We start from the raw sequence: 22,110 nt of genomic DNA on the forward strand, positions 1-22,110 counted from the left end.
GTTTAAACCTAAGTTCAGTGTTTGGAACCATTTCCCCACGTTGACATTACATTTTTTTTCTAAAGCTCAATTTATTTTTGCTCTTTTTCTTAAGTTGTAGTATATGCTTTTCAAAGCATCCGTTGGCCGGGAAAGGGATACACTCTTCGAATTGAACTCATTTGCAATGAAATCGCATACCGCGGCTTTTTCTTCCCAATGTACTTAGTCAGTTTTTTTTTGTTTTCCAGAATATTCTTTCTTTTCAAAACTAAATAAATCTGCATCTGCTGATGGAAAATTGTTCGTTATTTTTTTTTCGGCACAGCCTTTTTTTTAATTTATTTCCATTAACACAAATAAAACAAACCTCTCGAGTTCGTCAACAAAATAAAATATTTGTTGTTTTTCTTGCAATCTTTACCTCAGATGGAGAAAGAGAAGACCAGGAAAGACAGTTGAAAAATTCATAATGGCTGAATCACAAACAAGCTTCAGCTTCGGCTTCGGCTTCACCTGACGTTTACGAGTTTAGCCATAGGAATTCAATGCATGCTATCACAATGGAGCTTCGACCTCACGTTTCGTTTGACAATCGTAAGGAAAAGAACGTAATGTAATGTAATGTGACAACAAACGAAAGCTCTATTTTAATTATCTGAACATTTGCTTTGTCTGACAGCTCGACAGCTGTAAAAAATGTCAACAAACAAAATATTTGCCCTTTGGAGGGATGAAATAATCGAAATGTCATTCAAAGCAACCTCGAAGCAGGCCCACCCTAACGCAGACGAAGCCGAACGTGAAGCGTGTTTGTGATTCAGCCATAAAAGTGACGGTATGGAAACGTCACGTCACATTACGTTACAAGAACGTGCTAAAATACTTAGCAACCAAATTTTCATAACAATGTTTGCGGGAAAAATTATAAAAGCTTTAGAATCGACATGTGTGTGAAGCACTACATCATTTATATAACCACCATGAAATGTTTCAAGCATCGATTCCTTTGAGGTAAATTTAGACCACTTTTTGACAAATATTGGGCGGTATGTTGGTTTTTAAGTGCTCAAGAGTTAAAGGTCTATCTGCATATAGACGGTCTTTCGTGTAGAAATTACGCGGCCAGGAAATGTCTCTTGCAATAAAGCCATGCTCGAGTTGGGTGGCATGTGGCAACGTCTTGTTGAAGAAGTGGTGTTCTTCAATAGTAGGCAAACAAAGTCGGTTATCGTATGACCATAACTCTCCGACTTGACGGTGACAGTCGTTCCATCGTCGTTTTCGAGGAATAAAGGTCCAATCACACCTCGGGGCCAAAGAGCGCACGTGACTTTTTGTGGATGTTATAGTCTCTCTTCATTTACTTAAGGATTGTCAGAAGCAGAACCCCAAATAAGTACGTCAATTTTGTGTATTAACATATCCATTGATCCAACGCTACCCAATTATTGAATTGTATTAAAACCAAAATGCGTGCTCTGTTAAGAAAGTTCATGGCGCGCTTCTTCCATTTTATGGTTCGGGCTATTGCAACTAAATTTCGCACCAAATTTACATTGCTGGACATTAAACTACCAACACGCTTACGTAGAGTGCGAAGTGAAGAAAATATCGTAGCTGTATCGGCCGGTTTTAATGATGACCATCAATTATCGATTCATCGCCGTTCGCAGCAATTGGGCCCCTGTTCCTCAAAAACGTGGACAATTTTCTGGAGAGGTTTAGGTGTCTTTTAAAATACAGCTAGTGCAAGAATTAAAGCAGAACGACCTACTGCAACATACAATTTTTGGTGAATGGGATCTTGGAAAGTTGGCCGAAGATCCACTTTTTTACTGAAAAATGTTGTTTAGCGTCGAAGCTTATTTTTAGCTCAATGGGTACGTAAATAAGCAGAATTGTCGATTTTTGGGTGAATAGAGCTTGACTCAAGAAGACAGTGCCACATGCCACACAGCATGCGCAACAATGGACTTTTTGAGAGGCGAGTTAGGTTAACAATTTATTTCACGTTCGGGACCGGTCAATTGGCCGCCTAGATTGTGCGATTTAACGCCATTGTGGGGCTATGTTAAAGCTCATGTCTATACAGACTAGTCCGCTTTAATTTACGCATTGGAACACAACATTGAAGCATTTATTCATGAGATACTGGCCGGAAATGTTGGAAAGAGTATGACAACATTGGACTAAGTGGATTGAAAATTTGAGGCGCAGTCAAGGTCAACATTTGCATGAAATAATTTTTCTGAATTGTATGTGCTTCTTTTTGAAAAACTTTCCTATTACTTTTATTAAATCACCCTTTATAACTAATCCAGTCTCTTTAAATTTCTTCACAATTTTTCCAATTGCTTGCGTATTTGAACGATTATGTAAACCATATTTTCTTCTTAAAGCACGATATGTGGTTTTGACAGAATCACCATATTTTTAGTAGGTTTTAACAATTTGTATACGTTGTGCGATAGTTAAGCGATCCTTTTTCGTAAATGACAGACATCAACGGAAAAAAATGGTTTTACAACTTAGTTTGACATATGTAGAATTTCAGCCCTATCCTTTTAAAAACCGCAAAATGGATAACCCATTATAAGTTATTTTTCTATTAAATTGCACAGAAATATTGATTTTATTAATTAGTAATTGGAATCTGTAAATTTTGCTGTGATTTATTAAATATTGATTTTAAGAGTTATTCAAAATATTTATCTCCTATGAGAAATCAATTTGGCGATGAACCGAAAGCGTTATTTATTTGAGATATTCCTAAAGTAAACAGCACCAACAAACGGAATTCTGTTGCCAAAAAATCCACTATGAGAGTGAGAGAATCAACTGTTGTTGAATTAAAAAAACTAACTTAGATGAGTCACTTGATGAAAAGCTTAAAGAACTTGCCACCAAAAGCGATTTGATAGATCTTCCTAATGATCGAATTTCTTTAAAGATTGAAAGTCTTAACTCGACAACAAACTCACTTTAACGATGAAAAGTTTCAATCTTCTTGAAACGAAAGTGGAAATTATTTGGAAAAGTCTACTGTGCTACACCTTCCCTTAGACACAGAAACCAATGCAATCCAATTAAAAAAAACAGACTTGCAAGGGGCTTCTGAAGTTAAGAGAATGTGAAGAAATCAAAGTTAATAAATCCAAACAAATACGCAACACTGTCATAATGGAGTTTGCATCGACGGAGATTGCCGAAAAACTAATTGCCACCGCACATACACACTCAAAGGCCCCTGGGCTTGCAATCACTTCTATTTTGGAAAAAAGGAAAATGGCTCAAAATTTTAAACGATTTAGTCAAATGTTAAAGGCATTTTTAGCGACGAAAAGCAAGGTTTACAATTTTGGAGTCGCTAAGTATATTGCTAAATGTTTACCAAAATCATAACTAGCAAATTTTGAACTCTTGACAATAGCTTGTTTAAAATTTCAATTCACTCCAATTAAATCTGTTTAAAGGAGACAACAAATTGCAAACCAAAAATCAACTTTTTGTTAGCGAAATTTCGCTTGGGCCGGTTGTCAAATCAGCACCTGATATGACATTTTTAAGTGAATTGTTTGACGACAGCTTCTACTAGTTCTTTGACTGCAGCTAAAAAAAATTTACTACTGTTCCAAATTTGTCTTCTTTTTTTGTAAACCACTCGAAAGCGAACGCTGTCGGATTTCGCAATAAGTTTGACAGAAAAGCAATATGTAAATTCTGCCGTCTGCCATTCTTCAATTACTTTATCATAATATTTCAGATCTCAAAACTAAACTTTTATAACCAGACTTTTTCAAAAAAAAAAGGGTTATTTAATTTTAAGGGATGATGTTGAATGTGAACCACACCTAAACGCCAAGTTTTTTATATGACATTTCTAAACTTCAGACTAACTCAAATTGAACCATGAAAAGATACACAATCCAGCAACGCGTTAAAGTTATTCAGTCTTATTACAAAAATGGCCAAATAAATCAAAATCATGATAAATAATGTTAGAAATATGCAAAGATTATCCCAGATCGCTTAGACTATACCACTCCAAAAATGGTATTCGGTAAAAGCTTTCATGTATCCATCCCTTCAAGATCCTCCAGGGAATAAGAGATACGATGCGGTACACTTCTATACAGACGGTTCAAAGACCGATCACGGAGTTGGAAGTGGTATCTATTCGGAACAACTGAATCTCAGTCTATCCTATAGACTTCCCAATCAATGTAGTATATTCCAGGCAGAAGTAATGGCGATTAAAGAAGCACTATCCCGGCTCAAAGAAAACGTTATATCTTGCAAGGATATACGAATCTTCTCGGACAGCCAAGCCGCTCTTAAATCTCTCGCGTCTGTCTCCACACACTCTCAAATAGTCCACGATTGTCGATCATCTCTGAATGAGATGACGAAACAGTTTAATATTCACCTCATTTGGGTGCCGGGCCACAGAGACATTCCGCGAAATTGCAAAGCTGATGAACTCGCCAAAAACGAAACACTTCTGCCTAATGTTAGACAAAAACTTAACATAGGAACACCAGTTGCTACATGACAATATCTTCTCAAGCAATATGCTCTAGAATCAACAAATGCTATATGGAAACAGAGTACAAGCAAATATGGTCAAGCATAGACTTAAAACGGTCAAAAGGCTTGATATCCCTGAGCAGGCAAAGTATAAGCTCTATAAATGGAGTAATAACATTACACTGCCTAAAAGGAAGACATGCTTTGAGGCTAGGGGTCTACACAAATGACTTTTGTAAAAGCTGCATGGACGAAGAGGAAGAGGAAACAGTCCAGCTCTCTCCATTTGAAGGAATAACTTTCTCGGTAATCCCTTCTTCGATAATACCAGTGAACTGGCAACGATTGACACAAAACGTCTCTCTAACTTTATTAAAAGTACAAAATGGTTTGTTTAAGTTGATAACTCTACCATGAGTAACCTCATTAGTGGTATCACAATGGACCCTTGAGGTCTACGTGCGACAATGAAATCTGGACAGCCACTCCAACCTAACCTAAACTACAAAGATTAAGAAAACTAGTCTTAACGACCTTTTTTTAAAGAATTTACGTTTTCGTTAAAAAAGTACAAATTTCCAAAAAAAATGAAAAACATTCAGATATTACAGCCAGTTCGCGGCTTTAATTTTGACATCAAAGAAACTTTTGGAGACACCTTGCCTTGGCCTTGGTTCATATCCGACTTCAAAAATCAATACCCGTGTTTTTTTTTGGAAAATCTTTCAATAGTATAGTAGGATTTTACGCGAATAACAAAAACAATATCCGCAGTTCGAATACTACCGATAAAAGTTAAAGTAGAATCTTACTGCGGATGGGTTTTGACATTATACGAGTCACGAATAGATAGATGTGATTGATATTGCATTTGTATCTCGATGGCTGTGTTCGTTGAGTTGTTGTGCATTTGTATTCATGTGTTTTCCATTGGGGAACAAATCATTCTGTTACTGTTGATATTATTTGGTTTTGTTAATGAAAATGGACTAACTGGGCTTATTTTGTAAGAGAAAACAATAGAAAAGGTTATTAAATTTTGCTATGTTTACACCAAAGGCTTATCTCAGTTTAGGTTAAATAAATCTTTTAAGTGTTTCCACCGCACAAGAAGATTTAAAAATAATTAAGTTTGACAGCACTTTCTAAAATGCAAATGGTTTTTCGATGTTTCTTATGGAGTGCAAGTGAGATACTCGTGTTAAACAATGAAGAACTGAATAGTTCAGCACCATACAAGAATATGCTACCTACTTCATGCGCAATTTTCTTTTGATTCGATTAAAACAAAAGTTTATTTTTTGTATAAACATGCAAATAAACATACCATAATGCAACCTCAAAGGTTTTTCTTCACAAATTTTGACTCGACTCCGATAACCGACCGAAATCGAGAAAGATTTATTAAACTGTTTTTAATAGCAAATCAATTTATGTAAAGGCTTGTTTACCGTTTAAAATAGCCTTAAGGCTTTATTAAATCTTAGTTTCTATAGGTATGCATACGTACATAAATTGTTTGTAATTCTAGCCTTGAGTCTTATTCAAGGTTCTTTTTCGAACACAAGCAAACCCAAAATATGGTTGCTCTCCTATCTAATTAAGAAATTTCCCAATAATGTAAGTAATCGTAAATATCTATAACTTATTGTTCAGGAAATTATTGCTTGAAATTAATGAGTTTTGCATATATTAATTTGGAAGGTATGATTTTACGAAATCCCATAAATAAAGCAGGAGAAAATTACTAATTAACTAAAGATTTCTCGAAGAGGAAAAAGAAACAAATTTACATGATTCAAAACTAATTTTGCATAGACAAAGATTTAATTACTTTTAAATGATGCAAGAAACCAGTAGCAGAGGTTTGTTTATAAAGCTGTGAAAATATTTGTGCCTAGGGCAAAAAGAAAAAATATGTTATAATCAATATTTCAGACCATTCTGATTCTCATAGTGCTTGGAAAATAATGTTGAATAATTAAGGATGTACAAGGAGATGAAAGATGTCAATATACAACACTATTAAAAGGATGCTGGATTTCATTTTTCGAGACCCTTAAGCGGTCCATGGACACCACCCTTGTGTCGGTGTACAGAAATGTGTGCTGTGTGTAGGCTGGACCAGACACCGATTTTTGTTTCAAGAAAATGTTCATGCTTCAACGTCATTCATTTTGATCTTTCATCTTTGAGATCTCTTTCACTGCTAATGTGTGTACGATTTGGTGTGTCGTGCGCACGGTTGACACGTTGGGCATTTGTGACCAAATTTGGTAATTTTTTTCACTTGGTCAAATGGTATTTTTTTATTCCATTTGTTCATAAGATACTCCACAATTTGAGTAAGGAGTTTTAGTACAAAAATGTTCGTTTATCATACCCACACAACCAACGGTTGAATTTTTTTTAGGCAACTTTGTGTAAATAATAACTTTATTAAAATTATAAACTGTTGAATTTAATTTTATTAAGGTAACAGAGATAATTATCTACGCATTACACAAGCCTAAAAGTCGAACAGTACTTCTTTTAATAAAATTAATTTCAAAACAAACCCTTTATATTTGAATTTAGAACTTTCAAAACGACAAGAGATTTAAAATAATAATAGTGCCTGGAAGGAAATAGATTTTCTAAAAATATGGTTTTGTGCATATTTACATTTTGTAAGCTTTTAAACTGTGATCTCTTCTAACAACGCTTTATTTTTTTATGTTTCGTCACCTTTATTTGGGTTAATCTAATTTAATTAAGTTTGTTAGGAATTTTGTTAAATATGTTAAAAAAAAGTGCTTACAAGTTTTTTACTCGCTCTGCTTAGATTTTAATCGCGAATGTTCATCTGATTAGCAAATCTTCACAGATAATTATTCAAATAGAAATTTCTATTATTTTTTACTTACTTACTTCAGTCTGAAAGTCTTCGAAAAATTCGAGCAAAAAAGAGCGACGACGACGACGGTGGACCGGAGTAAAGAAAAAACGCAAAACAAATTTAAACTTTATAGTACGGTGGTCTTTGCTTGAATACCAGATTCTTTTTTATTTTCTTTTTTCTCTTTCTTGTTTTTAATTTTAGTACATTTTTGTTAAAATAAAAGATGGCCGATCATTTTTATTGGCGGCAAATTTGAAAAGTTAAGAATTAAAGTACGGGTTTAAGATCTTGACATTTGAATCTATAATCACAATTATTTTTTATTTACATTTAAGAATTTAATTCAAATTTAGGTTTTAAGTTTTAATTAAAGTTTTACATTCAAATTAAAGTTTAAGTATTCAAAATATCAAATTGAAAATACATTTTTTTTAAGTTAAAAGTTAATTTAAATATAGATTTTAAGTGAATTCAAAAAGTGAGTTTAATAAAATTCAATAATAGGTTGACGAACTGCTTGTGCTTCAACAATGTGATTAATTCACTGTTCTGTGTTTACAAACATTTCGGACTTCAATTATGTTGTCAATTTTTACCTAAAAGTTTATTATTTTCAAATTTGGACACTCTTTTTTTTCAAGTGGCAACGGTGGGGAATGTCAGTACACCGGTGACACACAGGCTTCGAAACAAAAGAAACTAATAACGGGTGTTTTTTTTTGGGAAGAATTTTAAGTTGAAAACACTATTTAAACTGTTGTTTTGGTTTAAGAAGACATGTGAAACAGCTGATATATTGATATATTGAAGTAAATGAGTAATAACCGCATAGCTTCACGTTATTCACTCGTGAATTGACCTCATACTAAAAATTATATTCACTTTACGGCGCAATTCAATTTGTAATCATAATCATTCCCGTGATCATGTCAAAAGTCGAAAGACCGATCTGAATAATTTTAATATTGTATAATTTTTCGGCTCTAGCGAGGTTTTCGTTTGGAAATTCGGTTTTAAACACTTTTGGGAAAACAGTTTGAAGCAAAATTTAACTAGGCCTTCCTGTCAATAATTTTTAAAAATAAATAAAATATATTTGGTATTGCCGTGAACTTGAATATAAAGAAAGGTCAAAAAAAGGCTTTCTTATCACGAAAAGCTCGCATACAAAATGTACAAACACAGTATGAACAATTACACTGGATAACTACATCCTACTTTTGGCTAGGAAGCTAGTACGTAACTCATTTAGCCACCCGAACCAACTTATTAAAAGGATGACCACCTAGCTGTATGTTGTAGATGCCAGGTAAACATAATATAAGACCTAGGTTCAGACCACCAACCGACGGCGTGGCTATAGTCTACCATCAGCCCTCAAACCAATCAACAAACCATCAACAATGACAACCGTAATGTCAATGTTTTAAAGTATGCCGCCTATGTGCCAACAAACTATTTTATTATTATTCAACACAATAGACATTTATTTAATTTTAAAACTATCAAATTGCATTTATAAAAGTTCAATAAACAAATCTGGAATCTAGATAATGTTGCATTCAACAATCTGATCTTTTATTGAAAACAGTTCGGTGGAGAACCTCGGCCTCTCAAAATTAAGATTCGCCCTTAATGTAATGTTCATTGTTTTATTTAGCTATTTTTGTTTAAAGACATTGAGTAACTTTCCGATACAACAAGTATCGCATAGAATTACACTGTCATTTATTCAGCACGGCGGAGATACCACCGCCTCTGAAGTTTGACATTTTGTGGTCTTTATGACACCTGACACTTCTCTCTCTCTTCTCTTACAAGTTTTAAATCTGCAGCTATGTACGTGAACGTGCCAATAGCCAATAGTTAATTGGGTTTCTTACTGCAGCTGTGTTCCAGACATTTCTCGCACTAAAAGTTGGTCAAATGCCAAAGGAGTGGGGATGAAGTGCTCTCAAAAAGAAAGCTGTCAAAATGTCTGGAACGCTCTTCGCAACAAATTTGCACGAATTTGGACTACTTTTTTAACGTCAAAAAATATGCTCGAGCCGAGCAGGGTTACCGAAGATTATTGACAAATTTTAATCAACTTAATCATGAATAAGAATGCAATAAAATAAATATCAACACTACAATTTTTAGTAAATATTGACAGTTATTTATATTTTTTGTACTTCAAATTGTTCAAATGGTAGACATGTGACTTCAAGAGGATACAAGCGTCCACAGGCTTTTCTCAAAACCCATCTCTGTCTATCAACTTCTACTCTCACCTCCCCGCGGTGAACATCGGGTGCCTAGTACCTCAACTGGAGATTGGGTTCTAACCCCAGCATGGAAAGTTGTTTGAATAAGCAAACGAAAGAGGGGGGAGAGGTGTTTCCACTAAGGCACCTCCCCTTATCCAGACAGCAGCGAACGAATTCTAGAGATAGAATCAACGGTGGCGTCTACAGTTCCAGTAAGGTTGAACTACTTAGTGAACACCTATAAGCCCTATAAGGAGCGGTTTATGCGGCTCTCCGTCCTTGGGTGACTCCTGATCACGTACAAAATACATTAGTTGCGAAGCACCAACAAGCCATGGATACGGACGGATTTACTGTTGACAACCCAAGCAAACGAAATAAGGACAACGAACTTCGGATCTGTACGTGGAATGGATTTGTTCTTGGAACTAGACTCAGGCAAAAAATCTTGAGTTTCAACGGTATGAGCGAGTGCATCACGACAATCCGCATTAATGCCAAATTCACCAACATAAGCATGATGGTTAGTTCGTTGGACTGCCATGCAAGGGGTCTTTGGTTCAATTCCTGCCAGTGCCACCTTAATTTAAAAAAAAAATGTTTTCACGGGTACTGCCGCTTACGAAGAATTGACAAATCCTCCAAGAGTAATTCTTGTCATGAAAAGTGCTTTCTCAAAATAAGCCGTTAGGATTCGGCATATAAACTGTAGGTCCCTTCCATCTCTGACAACATTACTCGCACACAAGAATTGTTGAGAATTGTAAGTCACTAGGCCCTGATTCTTCATGGACTGTTGCCCCACCTAATTGATTTCTTTATTTAAGCCTGATATTCGTCACGCCCCAGCATAGGAGAAAGACGAAGACAACAAAGATATATTCTTCCAGCTCTTGGACAGGACTTATGAGCAGTACCTTGGCTATGACATTAAAATTATCTTGAGAGATTTTAATTCCAAGCTAGGAAGAAACGACATCTTTGGTGGCACAATCGGGAGATACAGCCTTCACGACACCACCTCCAACAACGGATTCAGGCTGATCGATTTCGCTGCGGGCAAGACGTTCTGGTAGCTAGTACACAGTTCACACATCTCAATATCCACATGGAAATCTCCTGATCAATCAACCGTCAATTATTGCTATCGACGCACGACACTGCTCCAGTATACAGGATATCCGAACATTCTGAGTTACCAACATTGACTCGAACCACTACCTCGTTGTAGCCGAGGTACGGCTGCGGATATCCTAGTCCAAGCCAAAACAAGAAAGTACTGTGAGAAGTTTCGACGTTAGACGGCTACAATCGTAAGAGACTGCCATGTCCTTGCTGCTTGCATCAAGCATTGAAAACCATTGGCAACATTGCCTTGCAGCCAGGAGAGGAAAAAAGAGAGCACGAGAAGCACGCGATCGAGGACACAGAGGGATGTCACAACAGGAATGAGGTTCGTAAATTTTACCAAAAGGTAAGAAAAATCTCCCAAGCCACGAACCGAAGCCCGTAAGGACGATCAGGGGAACATCGTAGTAGAACCGCAGTCTATGTTGAGAATATGGAAAGACCACTTCTCCAAATTATATAACGGCGATGACGAACCGAATACCACTGTAAAGGAGATAGAACCACTCAACCTAGGCGACGCAGATCAACAATTCCGCCTACCCGACATCGACGAAGTGAAGATAGCTATATCAAAACTTAAGTCAAACAAAGCTTCTGGAGCTGATGACATCTCTACCGAACTATTCAAAGCATGGCGATGACTTGGTAAGAAGCATGTATCAACTTATCTGTAAAATATGGTCATAAGAAAGCATGCCCGATGAGTGGAATCTCAGCATAGTGTGCCAGGTTTATAAGAAAACCCTCTAAATTGCGCCAACTACAGAGGAATCAATCTCCTTAACATTGCATATAAGATCTTCTCTGCCGTATTATCTGAACGTCTGAAGCCGTTTGTCAACAACCTGATTGGTCCTTATCAGTGTGGCCTAGGAACTTCAAATCGATACCCACCATCTCTTTATCGATTTTAAAGCCACGTATGACAGCGTCTATTGGCAATAGTTCTACAGAGCAGTGTCTAATTTTGGCATACCTGCCAAACTTATCTGTTTGTGCAGAATGACGATGGAGAATGCACGCTGCTCTATCAAGGTCGGAAAAGATCGCACCGATGAATTTGATGTCAAAAAATGTTTTAGACAAGGCGATGCATTGTCATGCGATTTCTTCAATTTCGTTCTGGAAAGAATTGTGCAAAACTCAGCCGTCAACACTAGAGGCACAATCTTCTAAAGGTCCATCGAATTACTGGGATACACCGATAATATTGACATAATTGGCGTTTTTAAGCATTGCGACGGAAGCGAAAAAGATGGGTTTAGTGGTCAACAAGGGCAAGACCAAGTATATGCTGTCATCAAAAAAATAGATTGGATAACGACGTCTTGGACAAAACGTTACCATGGAATGCTATAACTTCGAGGTAAATAAGGATTTTGTCTACCTAGGCACCGCTATAAATACAGACAACGACACCAGCACTGAAATCAAACGAAGAACAACTCTCGCAATTCGCTGCTTTTTTTGAGCATCTAAAATCATCGTCATCCCGTTTCTTATTTATGGCGCTGAGGCCTGGACCCTGTCAAAGAAAGATGAGAGCGTCTAGTGATGTTTCCAGAAAAAAATTCTTCGGGTGATTTTTGGTCTCGTATGCATGGATGGAAAAGAGAGGAGAAGATATAAAGACGGTCAGTAACACTGACCTAGTTAACAGAATCAAAGCCCAATTACTTAGATGGCTTGGTCATGTAGAGCGAATGGACATCAACGCTCCAGCCCGAAATGTCTTCGAATCCAATCCCGAGGGACAGCGCATCAGAGGAAGACCGCGTCTCAGGTGGCGCACGCTAGTGGAAGAAGACCTCAACCGAGGGACCGAGCTGGCAGGAGACGCATGTTGGTTGAGGTCCAGGTCCGTCCCAGACTGTAGCGCCAACTTAAGTAAGTAAGTACTAAACATTTTTTCTTCAGTACCAGCTTTAGAAAAAGGACATTTTTTGGAATTTGAATAATTAAAGGAAATAGAAAATGTAAACAATATTCACAGTTACTAAAACTAAAATAAAAATAAAAGAATTATTTCTGCAACCCTCAGTCAATAGGCCACACACGTTTTTTTGTCTTCTGTCATTACTTGCCGTGAACGTCAAATCGAATTTGACAGCCAGCCCAGAAATAACCACAAAAAGTTGCTCGGGCTAAATCAGGCAAAAAGAGAATGGAAAATATTCTCTTGCGCACTCTCTCTTTTGTAAAAATTTGCACAATTGAAATGAGTTAAGGCCCAACTATAATAGACTTAACCGAGATTAAGCCAGGTTAAGGGAACGAACCAATACGCAGCCTTTTATGTCACTAAACATAATAGACGTTCTGCTCAGTTTCGTAAAATTTCGCTATCTTTCGCGCAACAACGCAAGAGTCATTTAAATGGCTCGAGCTTAAGCAAATGTAAAATGTGTTAAGTTACTTGAATCTATTATGGTTACTTTTTGTTTTGACGATAACTTCTGATAACTTTTCGTTCGATTTTGACATTAGCTTACTTTCGGTTAAGTCTATTATAGTTGGGCCTTTAAGCTTTCAGTCTGAAACTGTTTGAAACAAGGCCTGGAACACAGTTTCTATGTATCTGTCTCTCCGATATTCAGCTGTGTTTTAAAATGACGAACAAGTTTACAAATTTGCTCATTCAACATGAAAATTTGATCGGTATTTATTTGAATACTTTAACTCTTAATTCCAAATCTAAACTAAAATAGGAACTTGGTAAATTTAGTATTTTTATAAATTCTAAAATAATTCTTCTTCTTACACTTAATTATTAATTCACAGGAATATAGTACAACTTTAAAAAAAAAAGAAGTTGTCTTGAAAGTTTTAAAAGTCAGGTAATGTCTCAGAGCCAAAATAACCTAAAAATTGGTAGAATAACATCGCGGATTTTATATTAAACATCCTCGTTGTAATTGAATAATTATGGCTGAGGCAGAAGGAAGCTCAGAGCAGGATGATGTTTCATTCTTGCGTACGGTTAGTAAAATCCGGTTTTTGAAGTTAGTTTTTAAAAAAATGTTTTCTTAATTTGGAATTTTATTTATATGTAGGAAGACATGGTGTGTCTTTCATGTACAGCAACTGGTGAAAGAGTCTGTCTTGCTGCTGAGGGATTTGGTAACAGACATTGCTTCCTGGAAAATATAGCTGATAAAAATATTCCTCCCGATTTATCACAATGTGTTTTTGTTATCGAACAAGCATTGTCCGTTCGTGCCTTGCAGGAGTTGGTTACAGCAGCTGGATCGGAAACCGTACGTGTGATTAATTTTTAATTTCCAAACTTTTCAATTCAAATCAAGCTAAATCAAAACAGTCAGTTTCATCTTAAGTCGAAGTACAGTTAAAAAAATCATTAAATTGTTGTTGTGCAGATGAAGTTGTTTCTTAAAATTTGATTTGTTTTTTTAAAAAAGCCTTCATCAATCCACACAGAATATTTTAGTATACCAATTCGCTATAAAGAAAAATACTTTTTTTTCTTATTATTTATTAATTTAAATTTATTGCATTTTCTTTTTGCTAATTTTAAAACCCATTTAAATACAAAATATACCTTCATTAGTTTGATTCTTTATATTTCTTTTTTTTTTGTTCCAATTTCCGGTTGCTTTTACCAAAATTTTTATTTCCGAACTCATCCCTACGCGGTATACCACCTGCATAAAAACGTCAAAATTTATTTCCTAAATTTTTGGAAATATATGAAAAAAACCAATGACACTGTATTTTCAAAATATTTCCATCCATCAAAAACCAAAATATACATAAAATCCAAAATAAAAACCGTTACGCAAAAAAGGACAAGACTTTTGTAAGTATACAACAAATTTGTTTTTAAAAATCTACAATAAAACCAAAAAAAAGTAAAAATTGTGGATGACTAATTTCTGTACATGAAACTTCAAAATTATATGATCAAGTTTTTCCTTAACTTATTGTGCTACACAAACTATAAAATAACGGTGTGTTGTGCTTTATAACTTAACCAACAATCAAACCCAAATTTTCAAAATATAAACAGAAAAACAAAAATTAGAACCGAATTATTGGTACAATTTTTAAGTTTTTTTTTCCAATTTGTTTTCATTTTTGACACTGAGTCGTTTTAGACCCCCGTCACACTTTTTGATTAATTTTATGTTTAAGTTTTACAAAAAAAAAAAATAGCAACAATTTTTGAGTGTTAAAATTATTAAATTAATATCATAATCGCATATATTTCTTGTGCTTGTATATTTTTGCCGCTTAAATAGGGTAAAGGAACTGGTTCAGGCCATAGAACACTTTTATATGGAAATGCTATTCTCCTCCGTCATCATAACAGTGATATGGTAAATAGTTTTGAATTTTTTGTCTGAAAATGTTGGAGGACTTAAACTTTGATTGGAATATTACAGTATTTAGCGTGCCTTTCAACGTCTTCATCGAATGATAAGCTGTCTTTTGATGTCGGTCTTCAGGAGCATAGTCAGGGGGAAGCCTGTTGGTGGACGGTTCATCCGGCAAGCAAACAGCGTTCTGAGGGTGAGAAGGTCCGAGTGGGTGATGATCTTATTTTGGTGTCCGTTGCAACAGAAAGATATTTGGTAAGTTTTGTTATATTTTTTTCTTCAAAAAGCTGTCACGGTTTACACATATTATCCGTAAGACCTACAACTCCAATTTTGAGCTCGGACATGCATTGTGAAACATATTGTTATCAATTCTCAGATTTTTTTGTTTAATTTGAAACGTGAGTCATCTGACAATGGCTGAGAGTGACACAAGTTGGATAGCTGTCAAAAAAAAAATGTTTAATAAAATGTTCAATAAATAGTTTTAGTAAGTCTCCGTATTTGTCCAAAAACATACGAATTACAAATCATGTTTAAGCTATCAGCTGTCAAAATATGTTCCAGATGTTATTGATAGCTTTGGATTTCTTTTTTGATAACCCAGAGGTCTGTTCTTTTTCTAGTTACAAATTGTTAACTATTGTCACTTTTGAATTGTCACTTTTGAATCTGACAGCCCAACTTAACTCGGGAGATGAGTTGGAAGTGTTAAACTGTCAAATTGAATGAGTTGCATATGATTCATTTCAAAACAAATACATACGTATACATACATATGTTTGATTAAGGATATGTTAAAAAAAATACAATTTTTACGGCACCAGTTTTTATTAAATTTCACAAGCGAGCTAGGAGCAGCTTCAATCTTTCTTTTGTTATTTAGTTTTTGGTATGAAGTTGTAAAAAAAAACAATTTTTTCAGTTGTCGGTACAAACATTCCTAACAATAGTCGTTCTTTAATGAATCTAACAAAGTCCAATAATTAGTAACAATAACCGTGAAGGACTATTCACACGAGAGCGGCTATCGACAAATGAAAAAATGAAAAAAATTGATTTTAAACAATTTATAAATTTAAATTTTGTGCAAATTTTAAACAAAAAGGTAGAAATAAATCTTAAGTTAATCAAAAGGTAATAAAACTATTTTCTTCATTGCCGAAATAGGAGAAATTTAAGAAAACAATTATTTCCTTCATAAATTACAATATGATTGTAACGAACTGTCAAACTCAATTCACGTTTCAAATACAACCCACACTTCAACGAATAAAATGCTTGCGCGCATCTTAGGCACTATTCACATGAGCACGACCAACGAATGAACGAATTCGTCGATTTTGACATTTCTTTTAAATGAGAGTTTTTAATTCATCGCGAATGAATGAAAACAAAAATGATTTGTTAGGTTAAGTTTGCGCGATTACTTTATTCGTTGCGAATGTGCTTGATGTGGAACGCGAATAAAGTTTGACAGTTCGTAACAACTACAATTTTTTTCCCGAAGAATAAATTTGTTTTCTTAAATTTGTTAATATATGATATTGCAAAATAAAAGTATGCATCATAAGTCAAATAGAAACTATGTATGTACATATATTGTTATCGTTTTGTTTAGAATTTGTCGGGAAATATGTCTTCAAACATCTTACATTTTGCTACTCATTCGTCGTTCGTCGGTCGCGCTCATGTGAATACTACTTAAGAACAAGCTTTGTGCAAGAAATGTCATAATAGACAAATATTTGTTCATTCTTTGGTCGCGCTCATGTGAAAAGTTTTTTAAACATTTCTTTTGACATAACAATATTTAGAAAAAGAACAGACCACAGCTGTTTTGTAATTAGCTGTTCTTTTAGACGTAAAACACTAACAAAAAGGTATCCGTACACCCTTTCCGTTGAGATTTAATGCAGCCATTGTCATGTAATCTTTGTCAAATTTACAGGCATTTTTTCTTTTCAAGCTCAAAGCAGAAAACTGGGCTGTCAAAAAAGGGCTGGGTTTTTTCATTTAGATTTAGTTCAGAGTGCGCTCTATGAGCTTTGAATAAAATGATCGATCTAATGAAGTAAAAAGCTTGACGTGCTTTCACGTAAAAGGGTCATTTATGGCAAATTATAAAAGTATTGACAGTTAAGTCCTCGGAGATCTCTGATCAAACTCTGCTATGAGCCTAAGAAAGAAAACAGACTTTATAGAAGTTAGGGGTTTTTTTTTCTGAAAGGTATATTTGTGCTTTTTGAAAGATTCAAATACTAAATTTGATATACCAGGATAAATGGTGACTTTATTGGCAGGATTTTTCAATGATTTGATTAGATTCTTTTGAAGCTACTTGTTTTGACATAAGTGTTTCCATTTATTTTTAAAAAAATCAAAAATAGGTACGAGTAGTTTACGAGGGGCGTTCAATATATTCTCGGTATCGATATGAAGGAAAATGCGAATTCAATTTAAATTGTTTTTTTTAATTTTTCAATATAATCTCCCCTAACATCAATGCATTTGTTACATCTTGAGAAAAGCTTTTTTAAACCCTCAAAAAAATAAGTTTCCTCTTTCCCTGCAAAATACCCATTTATTGCCGACTTGAGTTCTTCATCATCCGAAAATCTTTTTCCACGAAGACATTTTTTCAAATCCGGAAACAAGAAGTAATCACTAGGGGCAAGGTCTGGACTATAGGGTGGATGTTTAATTTCTTCAAAACCACAATCTCGCACAGCAGCCTTGGAAAAGGTTGTTTAAGGTTTTTGAAAAGTTACAGATTGGTTAGAAGAATTTAAACGAAGAATATAAAAGGTATACTACTTTACTTTTTTTCCAAAATATGATCCCTTATTGAAAAAAATGCTTATAAATAAATAAATAAATTAGTTCACTTCCAGCTCTTAACCATTTCTGTGTGCAAGCCTTTTCAGTGATGGAGAGGACGTACATTTTTTGTTTTTATGCCAAATTCGAACGGCTAATTTGAAAAAAAGAATTATTCTTAGAGGATTTAGAGGATTTGTCAGTAACTCGAAAAGGACATTGACCGTAAAAGAAAACTTTAGGTAGTTTAGACATCCTATTGACAAACAAGTGATAATCAGTAGGAACAATGTCTGGTGAATACGGAAAAGTAGGGTAAGATTGACTACTATTGCAACGTGGTGTCGAAATTGTCTTCCTGCAAAATCTCGTCTTTTAATTCTTGACTTAAAGACATTTATTGCCATCGATAACTGTCACCTATGATTGTTTCACTTGGTCTTACCACCTCATAGTACACTACGCCACTACTTTCTACTTCTACTATATTCTTCCATCTTTCGGGCAGCGTATGAATGACGCGTTGAAAAAATGTTTAATCTTTGGATGCGATTCACAAATCGATCCACTTTTTGAATTCTTGGTCCCCCAGGTCATGGGCCGTGCTTTGATCGAAACAAGTGATAATCAAAAGTACGTTTTGACCACTTTTGCAACGTGTCTTTCTCTGTATCGCAGGTTTTTGTCTTTTAATTCTCGGCTCAAACGCATTAATTGCCTTAATCAACAGTCACCTGTCATTGTTTCACTTGGTTTTAACAGCAAGACGCCGTATAGTACCCGTGGCGAGATGGTTAGTACGAAGGACTGTCATGCTAGAGGTTTTGGGTTCAAACCCTGCCTTAAGTTTTTTCACTGATACTGCCTCTTCCGAGGAATTGACGACGATAAACCTCCAAGAATAGTTCTTGTCTTGAGAAGATCCTTCTAAGATTAGCCGTTCGGATTCGGCATAAAACTGAAACTCCATTCCTGACATGGCTCGCACACAGGTATGGTTGGGAGCTGTTAGTCACTCAAACGACTGTTAAAATGATCTTGAACCTTTGAATATTTGGTATGGCCGGTAACGTGGAAGGATCGCTGGGATATTCTCATGATTTGTTGAATTATTGTTAACTTAATAAACCCACTTTTCGTTACGGGCCAGAATTCTATACAGAAATCCATTCGTTTTTTTCCTCTGACTGTTCAAAAACACTTAGGCCCGGTTTTTCAGTGCGGGATCATTCTAGTTTCAGATTTAAAGGCGAGTTAATTGTCTCTTGGTTTCTAATCATACGGAACCCAATTTCCTTCTTTCTCAATTATACCCATGACCTTATAACATTTTAAGATCGCTTCCTGTGTCACTTCCAATAAACTTGCCAATTTTTCTTAAGTTTGACCCGAGTCTTCACGCAGTAATGTCTTCAATTCTGAATGTTTTAAAACTTTTATGCCGGTCTTTCAAAGCCACTATCGTTGAAGCATTGAAACCACTCACGACACGTTTTCTTACTAAAAGCGTCTTTACCACACGTACTTGAAAGCATTCCATGTCGCAGAATCTCCCACTTTCCCGTCGCTTTTTAAATAGGTATTATTTATTTATTTGTTAAATCTAAGAGCTACATGCTCAGCAGATGCAAAAAAGAATAAATACATAGGTATAAACAAATAAATAAGTAATTTACAATTCATGATTAATTTCTTAAAAATAGATAATACAAATCAATTTTGAATTTGTTTTTAGGCCATGCTATGTCAATTATGATTAATTACTTCGTTGACCTTGAAACTGGTTCATTCAATCCAAAATTTGTCCTATGCTTAGGTTGAAAAAGAAAGTATCTTTCTCTAAATGTTCTAATCGGGGCATAAATACAAATTAACGATAGAAGGCTAGGACACTTTATCATTTTATTATAAAAAGTTCTTCGCGATTTGAGACATTTCAGATCCAGAAAATTACGTCGAGCTTGAGAATCTGGACAACAATTTCAGCGCATTTTACAAAACACAAATTTTGTAAAACGATTCTGAACTTTCTCAATTCTATCCAAAAATGTTTATTGGAAAGGATTCCATATGACATCAGCATAATCAAGTAATTATCCAACTACTGAGTTATATAAAGATAAAAGCGTGTAGGAATCCGAAAAGTCAGTTAAGTTTCTTTTAATGAAACCAATCATAGAGTTGGCTTTAGTGACAAAAGAATTCATGTGCGAAGCAAATGTAAACTATGTAAACTTGGAATCAAAAGAGACACCCAAATCCTTTACTGTAGCAGTTCTCTGAAGAGGGATACGATCAAGAGAATACGCAAAACTCATAATTTGAAAGTTTCCTAGAGACAGAGATAGCGAAGCATTTCTTCACATTAAGTTTAAGACAGCCAAACATCCGTTTGATAAATTATCGAGGTGTATTTGGAGATTAAAACAATCACAAATGGAATTCACTTTTAAAAATAGTTTTATAGCATCACCATATATGTATAGATATTGGCTAAATTTTATGTTTTTGCAAATAGCATCGATAAAGGTTATAAATAAAAGTGGGCTAAGATGACTGCCCTGGGGAACTCCTGAGGTACATTTATTAGATCTCGAGGTTTGATTGTCAAGTTTTACTTTTTGTACCCTATCAGTTAAGAAAGATGAAATCCATTGAAGGAGATTAGAGTGAATCCCAAAGTTATGAAGCTTACGAAGCAGAATGTTGTGGCATACAGAAACAAATGCCTTACTAAAATCCGTGTAGATAGCGTCTGCTTGATTTTGACCAAAAATACTCCATTACCAAGATCGGAATCTCAGACTGACATTTCGGTTTGCCTACAAGCTAAGTACACACTAAATGTGAGAAAGTGTGCGTGAAATGATGCAAAAGCCAAACACATTCTCACATTTAGTGTTCCGGCCCATCAAAATGCTTCATTATAGTCTGCAGGCACATCTAAATGCTTTATTTTGAATGTTTTATGGCCTCGTTCAAAAACTAAACCATCCTAACCATCATAGTCTGAAGTACTGAGACGTGGTCTTAAATTGGAAGATTTGTATAGCTTTTTAATTTCAATCCAAATAAATGTTGTTAATGTATATAAAATAAGATTGACCAAATACTTTTTAATGATGTATTAGTGCTGGTTTTTATTTACTTATTTGCGAACAATATGAGCTGCAACTGGTTAAGTATAATTGGAAATGGACAAAAGTGTAACGACAAAACAGACATTTTTTTCAGGTGTAGTTGGCTTAGAGTATTTTTTTTGGCGAAGTTTGAAGTTGAGGTGGAAACAATAGGTGGGTGCCTCCGTAGTTCTTTGTACAGACAATGCTACGAGAAGCATACTTGTGAAGTTCCATTGCCAACTTTAGCTAGTTAAGATTCCTCAATTAAATTAGTATTTTCATCATTTAAGCAGTTCGATAATTGCAAGACCAAATTTTAGTTTTGATTGTTGCAGGAATATTCCTGAGGGACTATGTTAGAGTTAGAATTTCGTTTGTAGTTAGATTTTGAAACACAAATTTGAGGTAACCATGTTTTAAAAATAAGTTGCTTTGTGTAAAGCAATTTTAATATATACGTAACTCATTAATTTTGTTATTATTAGCAGCACTTTGATTAAACTACTCTTTTAACAATAATAAGTTAACTTGAACTTTGGTAACTAAACAATTTAATGGAATGAATGAATTCACTAAAAAAAACTGTTTTACGTCAACAATAAACATTAATGTCGATTATTTGATCTATGAAATGAGTTGTACATGAATTTAGAACGATTTTTTGACGTTTTCATTTTGTGGTAAAGGTCAAAATTTTCATTTTATTTGTTCTGCATTCATCAACAGGATCGCTATAATCGTTCTAAATTGTTTTTTATAAAACATTGGTGTTCCTTTGATGCATCCATCAATCAAGAATGTTATGGATAAGGTATTTTTCGATTATAACTTTTTTTTAAAACTTAATATTTATTAATCAAAATGGAATTGAAGAATAGTTGAAAGCTTAAATCATTAAAAAAAAATTATATACATCTATACTTGGATTAGTTAAATTCATACATATTGATTCATATTGATTACTTGCAAAAAAATATTTGGGCCGTTCATTAAAGAAAATTTATTAGAACTCAATACAAAAAAATTGCGCTCGCACCCTTAATTTGATGGTTCTTCGAACG

At 34.7% G+C, this 22,110-nt stretch overlaps 1 protein-coding gene across 15 annotated transcripts in view; it reads left to right on the forward strand.

Annotated features, from left to right (window-relative positions):
* LOC129940249 (ryanodine receptor) overlaps positions 1 to 22,110 on the forward strand; it is a 72,830-nt gene that overhangs the window by 11,914 nt on the left and 38,806 nt on the right. For all 15 annotated transcript variants that reach the window (XM_056048525.1, XM_056048527.1, XM_056048526.1 and 12 more), the window contains exons 2-5: positions 13,552 to 13,749; positions 13,824 to 14,027; positions 15,030 to 15,107; positions 15,174 to 15,362. In XM_056048525.1, the coding sequence (XP_055904500.1) occupies positions 13,696 to 13,749; positions 13,824 to 14,027; positions 15,030 to 15,107; positions 15,174 to 15,362 (525 nt within the window). In that variant the 5' untranslated portion in view covers positions 13,552 to 13,695. The remainder of the gene's footprint in view (positions 1 to 13,551; positions 13,750 to 13,823; positions 14,028 to 15,029; positions 15,108 to 15,173; positions 15,363 to 22,110) is intronic.

Source organism: Eupeodes corollae, chromosome 1 (genome assembly GCF_945859685.1).
Source record: "Eupeodes corollae chromosome 1, idEupCoro1.1, whole genome shotgun sequence".
Lineage (NCBI taxonomy): Eukaryota > Metazoa > Arthropoda > Insecta > Diptera > Syrphidae > Eupeodes > Eupeodes corollae.